Below are 10,281 nucleotides of genomic sequence, written 5' to 3' on the forward strand. Positions count from 1 at the left end.
GTTGACCCCAGGTACCTGAACTCCTCCACCTTCTCCAGCTCTTCTCCCTGCAACCGCATCACTCCACTGCCCTCCCTCTCATTCACACACATGTATTCTGTCTTACTCCTACTGAGTTTCATTCCCCTTCTCTCCAGCGCATATCTCCACCTCTCCAGGCTCTTCTCAACCTGCTCACTACTCTCACCACAAATCACAATATCATCCGCAAACATCATAGTCCAGGGAGACTCCTGTCTGACCTCGTCCGTCAACCTGTCCATCACCACTGCAAACAGGAATGGGGTCAGGGCCGATCCTTGATGCAGTCCAACCTTCACCCTGAACCAGTCTGTCGTACCTACTGCACACTTCACTGCCGTCACACTGTCCTCATACATGTCCTGTACCACCCTCACATACTTCTCTGACACACCTGACTTCCTCATACAATACCCCAACTCCTCTCTTGGCACTCTGTCGTACGCTTTCTCTAAATCCACAAACACACAATGCAACTCCTTTTGACCTTCTCTATATTTCTCCATCAACATTCACAAAGCAAATAATGCATCTGTAACTGAACTAAAATTGGGGCACCTCAGCGACACCTGTTTTGTCCTCCGCACCGGCAGGTGGCGCACATAAACCCTGTTTATCCTCGGAGTAGTCTCTCGAGTGACTTGAGGAAAAACGAGAAAATCTGTTGTGTGGAGCCATTTTGTTAGGACGAGTAAAATCTCAAGAACGTCTGGTGGAAACGTCTCTGCATGTAAACGGATAATAGTGGAGCGATTTTGCTGGTTGCTGTTGATTAAAATCGAAGCAAAATGCTTTCCGCAGCCCAGTTACTCGATGAGTTAATGGGCCGAGACAGAAACTTGGCCCCGGATGAGAAGCGCTGTAATGTTCGCTGGGACCACGAGACTGTGAGTAGTCAAGGAGCCGCTTATCAACTAGCTTAGCTTAGCTCAGCTTAGCTCGTGCAGCTAGTTAACCTCTGCTTATTAGTTAACGCGTTGGTTTGAGATATATATATATATATATATATATATATATATATATATATATATATATATATATATATATATAGCATATTGAGCATGTAATGATGTTTCTCAACGTTATTGCAGTTTTTCTTACACCGATGGTTTGTTAGCTTTGTTAGCTTGCTCAGGCCTCTTACGCAGAAAAACTGTGCTAACGTTGTTAGCTAGCATCGCTAGTACTGTGAGTCCATCCCGCGCTTTCCGAGTCCTTAATGTTGGCTCTTGTTTAGCTGGTTGAAGTTATAAATAATTAACTTTTTTCCGGACCGTATGTGAACAGATCTTGGTTACTACTGGATAGTTAAGTATTAACGTGCCTGCCGATCGTGCAACGTGTAGCAACAGCTGATCTGAAATGAATACGGTATTTTGAATGCCCTGTTCAGTCTGCCCTTAAATCCTCATCAGCTTTACAGTCAGTGTAGATTATATCCCTCTCCCTCGGCCGGTTTATAAGCCGTATCTGTTACACTCTCTGCTGCAGTACTTGTGTAAATGACTTTATATGAAATGTAATAAGGAGCATTATCTGAGTGCAGACACTACTTTAAATAGATTTACACCTAAACTCCAGTGAGCCATGCAGGAATAATATTCTTCAATCGTGTGATTCTTGTGTGTTTCAGGAACCAAAAGTCGTTGGATAACACACATATTTCCAAATTAAATGTCATTGTAAATACTTAAATGGAAATCTAAGTTATTTGATCTTTTCAGTTTAGTCTATTCAGTTTGATTAAAATCAACCTTTCTAACTTAACTTTGGGTGTTTGGTTTGGCCATGACAAAAGATCATTCTTCATGTGAATGCTCTGCATTTGTAGTCAGAGGGGAAATGCTTCTGATGTGTTAGCACAGCATGATGATCCAGTCTGGCAAAGGGAAAAAAATTCATAGTGTTGCCAATTTGTAATAGAAGCAATGGACTAGGTCGCAGCTCTCCACTGTATTTGGGCCTGGGGCTTGGACTTCTGATGTACCAGGTGTAAAAAATGAAATAGTTAAGGCATGCTTTTAGAGCAACATTAACGGGGTGGTGTGATGTGACCAGGAGCAATTAGGTCTTACCAACAGGTCTTAAAAGCATGTTCACCTTTTTTTTTTTTATATACATACACATACAGAATCCAGTCAAGTCTAACAATGTGCAGTTTATAATAGAATGGTGTATATGAAGTCACTCCCTCTCTACCCTCGTTGTATTGTCTACATTGTTGAGACAAACACATTAGTGTGACATGTTGCCAAGTGCCCAGAAAGCACACATTCCTCTGTCCTGAAATCTTTGCTTGTTGGAAAATTTTACTGTCTGTTACAAATGGTTGCCACCCAATGAGAGAAATGTGACAGTTGAACAGACGTTCCTTAAAAAAAAGACTTTGCCTTATCAGCTGTGTTTTTCTTATTTAACAATAAGAAGGATATTTTTTATTCTTAAAGATAATACTTTGGTTGAATTGATTATTAGGCCTAGATTAAGTCAACTGTCTGGATGATCTGCTGTGGCGACCCCTAATGGAAGCAGCCGGAAGAAGATAATTAAGTCAACTGTCCACTGTACAGTTTCCTGTTACTATAGAAACAGTAATACATTAGAATGAGCGCATTGACATGAATGCAGCTGGAAAAACTGTCAGCGCTCTGCTGGGAAAATGACTTTCCTTCTAATCAGATTCAGGGACACTGGTATATTTATTCTGTGATTAATTGCCAGAACACTGTGTGCTTCTGTCATGCTGGTATTTATAATAAATAAGAAAGATTGTAGCTGTTTTTATGTTCTGCATTTGTTTTAATTGGCTTGCAAATAATCAGACCGTGGTGTTTTGGCCACTGTGATGATTACATTATTTGCCTTTAACTTAATGTAGCAGCAATGTCTCTATTATGGATTAAAACTGCGTTTGTGTGCTTGTTGCTTGTCATGCTTTAGTGTTCATTTTGGGCTTCTTTATCTTTCAGGTCTGCAAATATTATCTGTGTGGCTTTTGCCCAGCTGAACTGTTCACCAACACACGTTCTGATTTGGGTAATAAAGCATTACACGCAACAGTTTAGAGTTATGATGAAGCAGCGATGTTCTGTCTATTCTTTTGTGAAAGCTGTATCTAACTAGGTGACTTCTTTTTAGGGCCATGTGAAAAGATTCACGATGAAAACTTGCGAAAAATGTAAGTGGGATTTCACTTTTATTTAATGGATTAACAGACTTTATGTGAAAGCTTAAAATAACCCAGTAATGTTCTAGGTATGAGAAGAGCTCCCGATTCATGAAGGAAGGCTATGAGAGAGACTTCCTGAGGTACCTGCAGAGTTTGTTGGCTGAGGTGGAGCGCCGGATCCGGAGAGGCCATGCCAGATTGGCACTGTCACAGGCCCAACAGAACTCCGGAGTATGTGGACTAATTGTTTTTCACCTGCACCTAGGAATGCTACATCCTAAATTCAAAAACACATATCTAAAATACAGAGTTGCATCTTGAAATACACATCTATGCTTCTGTGTGTGGTGTTGTTGTTTTTACTTATTTTGTATTATTATTGTCCATTTCATTGTGTGACCTAATGCAGATGATAGATTGCTTTTGATCAGTGGTGTCATCAAACTCTTTACAAAAGTTTTTTCAACAGCAGCATGTTTAATCATTTTGAAATAGTGCTGTATAGTTGTATACTCACTTTTGCCTTGGCTTCACAGGGTCCTACTCTGTCTGGAAAGAATGAGGAAAAAGCTCAGGTGCTCACAGAGAAGATTGAGGCACTCGTCGTCCAGGTATGATTGCTTCACTTACAGTGTTTGAGCTGCTATGTAAAGGCTGCTTTACACTGTGTGATGCCAGGAATTTGAAGTTTACTGCACAAGTTAATAAAATCATGTACATAATCCTGTAACAGGATGTAATACCAGTGGTGATACCCGCATTGCACGTTATATAATAGAGGTAGTCCCAGACTTCCGATGGACTTCCATGGGATGATCCCAGTGTAACTTGAAAATTTTGAGACATGGTCTAGCTTACCCAGGAGTCTTAAAGAATGGTGCTCAGTATGGGGTAGTAAACTGTCATTTGTTAATAATTTAACAAATTACATTAAAGTAATTTAGCAAAAAAAGAGCAATTTGCAGTACCGTATTGTAAAAACTATAGACTATATTTTTTTCTTGGCATTAGGCACATAGTTAAGGCGGCAGTTTGCAATAGGAGGGCGGAGCATACGCTGCTACGTTTGCCTTCTGTGCAAAACTTAAAACATTTGTACAATTTTGTCATTGCTATCGTCATTGTACGTCGAACCATCGTAACTTGAAGACCATCTGTAGATATTTTGTGATAGCAAATATTTTCTGACGCTTGTCATGAGTGTTCTTTATTGATCATTTGAATTATTTTGATTCATTTTCATGCACGTTGTAAGCTGGTGTAAATGGACACTGGTTTCCTGTCAGTGTGCAAGATATTGTTTGTTTTTCATGTCTTTCTTTACATAGTCATGGTATCACAGTACTTTACAAATGCTATTAATGTATTTATATTCTTGATGGAAAAACTAATTATTGTTACATGTGTGCATTTCCAGTGTATGGTATTAATTTGACTTGTGTTCAGATTGAAGAGCTTGGATCGGAAGGCCGTGTAGAAGAAGCTCAGGGCATGATGAAGCTGGTGGAACAGCTGAAGGAGGAAAGAGAGCAACTCAGCTCAACACCATCAGTGAGTTCTACATTTGTAAATTCACAGCCTTTTTTTTTTTTTTGTTTTGGCATGAGAGTCCATGGTTCAGTCTCACATTTTTAGTCAAGTCATAAACAAGTTTTGGTTTCAGAACAGTCATGCTTTTTTTTATTTTTATTTTAATTTTTAACTTGCAGACAATTGAGAGCTTTGCTGCTCAGGAGAAACAGATGGAGGTTTGTGAGGTGTGTGGTGCTTTCCTCATCGTTGGTGATGCTCAGTCCAGAGTAGACGACCATCTAATGGGCAAACAGCATATGGGATATGCTAAAATCAAATCTACTGTGGAGGAACTAAAGGTGAGTCTATAGGCCTTTTTACAGTAGGAATAGGAGTTATTTTTATTGTAGAATTTAAAGTAAAAATATGAAAATAAAAACATTTTAATTCTGTAAATTGTAAAAGTTTTGATTTGCAGCCAATTTAGAAAACCTGCTGTTTTTTGTTTGTATTATCGTGATTTTTATTTTCTTTGTTAAATTCGTATTTGATGTTGACTTAATTTACTTTTGTTGACTTTTCAATTGAAAAATTCCTCTGATACTATTTATTGATTTTTGCACATTCAAATGTAATATATTCAAATATTTAAGTTAGCTTGATAATTTTCATTGTTGCTACTGTTGTGCAGTTCCATTAGTTTTATACCCAAATAAAATGAGATTCCTAGTATTTATGATGGGCTATAATTTTCCCGGCTGATAAAGTTATAACAGGTGTTTAGGTTTATGATTATTCAGCTGACAGCCATTTTAGAGCCTAAAATAAGTGAGCTGTACAGGGAAACTCCAAAACTGATGTCCTGATGTAAAAATCTATAGTTTTGCACTTAATTCAATCCTGTTTGCCTTTTTCTTTGTGATTATTTTTTTTTTCACTCATAATGAGCCTTTATTCATTTGTTTCACGGTCATTGACGCTGCAGGAAAAACTGCGTCGGCGCTCAGAGGACCCAGAAAAAGACGACCGGGCAAAGAGGGAAAGAGAGAGGGAAGACAGGGAGCGTGAAAGGGAGGAGCGTGAGAAGAGACGCAAGGAGGAAGAGGAGATGCGAGAGAAGGAGAGGGAGAAAGAGCGAGAGAAGGAGCGTGAGCGGGAGCGCGAAAGGGAACGAGAACGCGAGAGGGAGAGAGAGCGCGAGCGTGAACGGCGCAGTAAACGGAGTCACTCGCGCAGCCGCCACTCGAGTCGGGCCTCTGACCGCCGCAGGAGTCGATCACGGGACAGAAGGAGGAGCAGAAGCAAGGAGAGGGACAGGGACAGGAAGCGCAGCAGGTACACACAGATGTTGGTACCTTATTTCTTTTTTCCATATCAGCATACCTTTGGTTGCACTGACACTGTGATTTGTTAATCAGGAGCCGTGACCGTGAGAGGAGACGCAGCAGGGAGCGCCCGGACAGGAAGAGACGTTCACGCAGCAAGGAACGAAAGAGGTCTCGCAGCTCTGAACGCAAGAGCCACCGGCACCGCAGCCGCAGTCGAGATAGGGACAGAGACAAAGACAGAGAGAAGGATAGAACTGCCAGAGACAAAGGTGAGAAGCGACCCAATTTTTGTCTTTGTCATAAGACTGCTAAAGTTTTCTGTGTATTGTTGAATCTGGGACGATTCGGTCCATGTTACACAGTGGGAGTGGGATTCTTTAGGATATAAAGAATGTTGATGACACATAATCTTTAGGTTGTATTTTTCCAATCTTAGTTGGCAATAGTTCTTATTAAATTGCCTGATATCTGAATCTCTGCATTTAGTAATGTTTATTTCAAATAATGCAAACTTGCATTCAGTATTTAGACCTGTAACCATTCAGTATGTTTTATGATCTATACCTAAAGTTCTAAAAATGTTTTCCTTTTATATCTCAACAATAATACTTAGCAATTTATGCAGTATACTTCTTAAACAGTACTACTAGATAATTTTTTTTAAAGTAGACTAATGTTATGCAAGCTTTTACAGTTTGCTTATGTTACAAAAAATTACAAATCCTCAAAGTATTTTATGGTGTTGGCAATAAATACATTAATAGTGATTGTATGTGAGAAAAAGAAACTGACATGTCCACTATATTTTGCATTTTTTTGAAGCATTTAGTTATAATACAATTTAGTTATGTCATTCTTAATTAAAAAAGTTGCAAATTTAACTTAAATAAAAATTTCGTAAATGAATTTTAAGACCGTTTTGTCTTGTGTGTGTGGTATTATGTCTCATTCTGCTTATCTATAAAAAATTTTTTTAGACAGAACAACTTTAACAAATAGTGTTTTGTTGTTTATTCAGATAAGGCTTTTGAAATATTGGGGATGAATAGAAATTATGAGAAAAAGTATACCTTGAATAGACCTGGGTGTGTAAATGCAAATGCAATTGTTTACAAAATTTTATGTTCATTATTCACCAACTAATTTTTCTTTATATTGTCGGTTTAATTTTTCCTTAATTTTGTTGATTAGTTTGCTGCTAATGTTTGTGGAATCGTGTCGTCACTGTAAATGATATAGCTCCTTGTGCTCAGGTGGTTGTATTATTTTACCTTCAAAATTATTTCAAAATGTATTGTTAATTATTTTACACTTTAATTATTGTACTAATGTGCTTATATAGGCAGCATTCCAAGAGTGTTAATATCAAGTATAACAGCATTTAAACATTTCAGTCAGTTCTTCATCAATCTGCTTGTCTGTGTGCGCTACATAAAATTACGATTCTAAAAGACATTTGTTTCTTTCAAAACCATTTCTAAACTAATAGTGTGGTGTTCTAATAAGTTGTTTAAACTGTAATATTATTCTACTTTATTTATAATATTTAGCACTATTGCTTCTGCAATATTGTTTCATTCTATTGCAATCCTTTTTTTAATTTTCAATTTCTATTATGTAAATGTAATGTTGCTGCTCTGTTAAATACATGTTGCATTTCTGCTGTTCTGCCGTTTCCTCAGAGCGCAAGGACACAGAAGAGAAAAGGGGCAGTGGAAAGGGCTCAAGTGATGAACGGTCCAGTGAGCCCTCAAAGTCCGAGCCCATGGAGGTAGAGCCTCCTAAAGCTGAGCTGAATGGCACCAATGAAGACCTCCATTCTGAAGGTGACACTCAGTCCAATTAAAACTGATCTGATAGGACCTCAGATCAGCTCCAGGTAAGTGCACTTTCCCCGAACAGCTTAGCTCTCCCCCTCCCTTCCCCCCCTTTTCTTTCAGTTATGTCTGTGATTTTTCTTCCTGTTTTTTAATAGTGCATCGTAAGTATGCACTGAAGATGGAACTAGAGGCTGAAACAGAAGAAGGTAGAATGAAACATACCCAGAGGGAAAAGCCAGTGTAGTCCTGAAAAACATGCCTGGAGGTACCTTGTTTTGTATCGGTCATACATATTTGTCTTTTAGACAAGTTCTCTTCCAAATTTACGTTTTTTTTTTATTATTATTATTATTTCCTCTACCTATACTACCTCACCTGTTAACTCCTTGCTCACAGTAAACGTATACTGTGGTATTTTATTAATTCGTTGACTAAACATACATACAACAATGTGCCTATGTATGCAACATATATAAGCACGCAGCAGTTTTAGCTCTATCTGTAATGTCTTTGAGGTGTTCACAGAAGGAGCTTTTTTCTTTAATCCATTAAAACTGCCGTCAGTGTTGATTTTGTTCTTCAGTTTCATGGATGTGTGCTTCCTTGCCTTGCACTTTAATGCAGTCTGTTCTTAAAGTCGAGAGCCGATAGCATTGGGATGATGGAAGTGTAGGGTTAATGAATTATTGCAGCTGACTTCCATACCTCACACAGCGTTGGTGTTGTGAGCGACCCCCCCATGAAAAGCCAAATTAAAAATCAAGGATACTGTCAAACTGTGCAGGTACTCACCCAAGGTACTCCTTTCTCTACCCACATCCATTTGAATGCTGTTACCTGTGAAAGTGTTTCAAAGCTTGATGTTCTTGGTTTCTATTGATAATTTTTATTTCTTTCATTATTAACTATGGTTAAGATTGACCTTTTTTTTATCTCTTGTTTTTTAAATGCTAATTACATGTGAAAAGGGAGTAAAATGTTGTGATTTACAGATGAACCCGGTTGATATCCCAGAGTCAACGTAATTAGAGCTTAATCACCCTTGCTCGCTTCTGAAATAAATGAGGTTTTCCTTCGTGTTTTGGACTTTTTGCTACTTATGTTTTAAGTTTGATTTTTGCATCTTTTCATTCCAAATTTGATCCAAACAGTTTCATCAACAGGCATTTTTTTTTTTCTTTCTGTTTTTGTTTTTTTTGGGGGGTGGGGTGTGCATTATTATTATTTTTCTTTCAGTTTTCCTGTGCCTTGTTTTCAGTGCAGAGAGTCTATATGTGGACGAGGGGATATCAAGCGGGTTACTCTTCCATGGCAAAAAGAAAGAAAGAGAACCACAAGTTCAAAAATGTTCATGGTTCCAGATTTTTTTTTTTTTTGGGTTTGCTTTTTCTCTTAATAGTTTTTTTTAATTGTTCAACCAAAGGGTCAGTCATTTTTTTCATGGTGGTCAGAACAAAAAGGTGCAAAGCAATTAGTCAGGAAGGGAGGAAATACTCAACTGTCTGAAATCCGTCTAAACTGTCTTCACTACACTGTTCTGAGCAAGTGTCATAAATCACTGTTTGTAGTTAATGCTGTAATAATACAAAAAACATAGCTAAGTGACCATGATGATGCAAAAGTTGACTAGATTTTTTTTTTTTTTTTTTTGTCTATTAAAAGCCTATTTTTTTTCTTTGAGCAAATTGGATTTCAGCTACTAATTGACTCTTTCTGACTATTTGTGCACATCAGGCAATGCTGGGACTGCTGAGTGATGAAGACCTGAAGACCTCCAAACTTTGCCATGCATACTTCGCTGCTTTAAACAAGGTGAACCAGATGTAGTGGCCTAATTAGAATAAAATATAAGGAAAACATGTAAAAATGGTTCTGTTGCCCTTTTGCAGTCATTTCACAAGACCTTGTTTTTACTCCCATTTGTTTGTTCTTCATACTTTAATGTTCTGAGCTTAAAAGGCTTTAATTAAACAGAAGGGCCAATTTAATTTGTTAATATACACTCAGTGAACCTATAACATGTCAGCTTTGCACAGTTGGGTTTCACTTCACGTTTTAGAATTTGAGCGCAGTTTTGAGAGTAATGTACAGTGTTTGAACAGAGATCCTGATTGGGCTCTCTGTCACTTTTTTCCCCTCTGTAAGCTTATATTCAAATGTTCGATCAATTTTAGTTTAGAAAGACTGGATTTTCATTTTTGTTTGAATTTTTAAAAAAAACTGTATTTGTCTTCAATAAAAAGTCCAAATGAAATCACTACAAGTCGTCAAGTTTTGATTGTATTGTGAGCTCTTGAATGAAAGTATCACCATGTAATTTCTTTGTACTAACTCAACTGTTCAGTGTTTCTTAGTAGATGGGATCATTTCACCCGTACAATATTGTCTAATCTTCTGTTTTATAGCTTTTTCATACTGAAGAGCAATTTCA

The 10,281-nt window shown here is 37.8% G+C and overlaps 1 protein-coding gene across 3 annotated transcripts; it reads left to right on the forward strand.

The window, feature by feature from the left end:
• The first annotated feature begins 665 nt into the window (after positions 1–665).
• On the forward strand, positions 666–10,107 carry luc7l3 (LUC7-like 3 pre-mRNA splicing factor). Of its 3 annotated transcripts, none has more exons than XM_046865694.1 (11): positions 666–908; positions 2,991–3,057; positions 3,160–3,199; positions 3,277–3,421; positions 3,727–3,801; positions 4,637–4,741; positions 4,900–5,061; positions 5,688–6,037; positions 6,121–6,299; positions 7,713–7,909; positions 8,006–10,107. In XM_046865694.1, exons 1-10 carry the CDS (start codon positions 810–812, stop codon positions 7,874–7,876), a joined length of 1,386 nt encoding a protein of 461 aa, XP_046721650.1. In that variant the 5' UTR covers positions 666–809; the 3' UTR covers positions 7,877–7,909; positions 8,006–10,107. The 3 variants fall into 3 exon arrangements, with proteins under 3 accessions (XP_046721650.1, XP_046721649.1, XP_046721647.1); XM_046865693.1 differs by having other exon boundaries at positions 9,585–10,107; XM_046865691.1 differs by having other exon boundaries at positions 7,713–10,107.
• Positions 10,108–10,281: the final 174 nt, after the last annotated feature.

Source organism: Silurus meridionalis, chromosome 14, assembly GCF_014805685.1.
Source record: "Silurus meridionalis isolate SWU-2019-XX chromosome 14, ASM1480568v1, whole genome shotgun sequence".
Taxonomy (NCBI): domain Eukaryota; kingdom Metazoa; phylum Chordata; class Actinopteri; order Siluriformes; family Siluridae; genus Silurus; species Silurus meridionalis.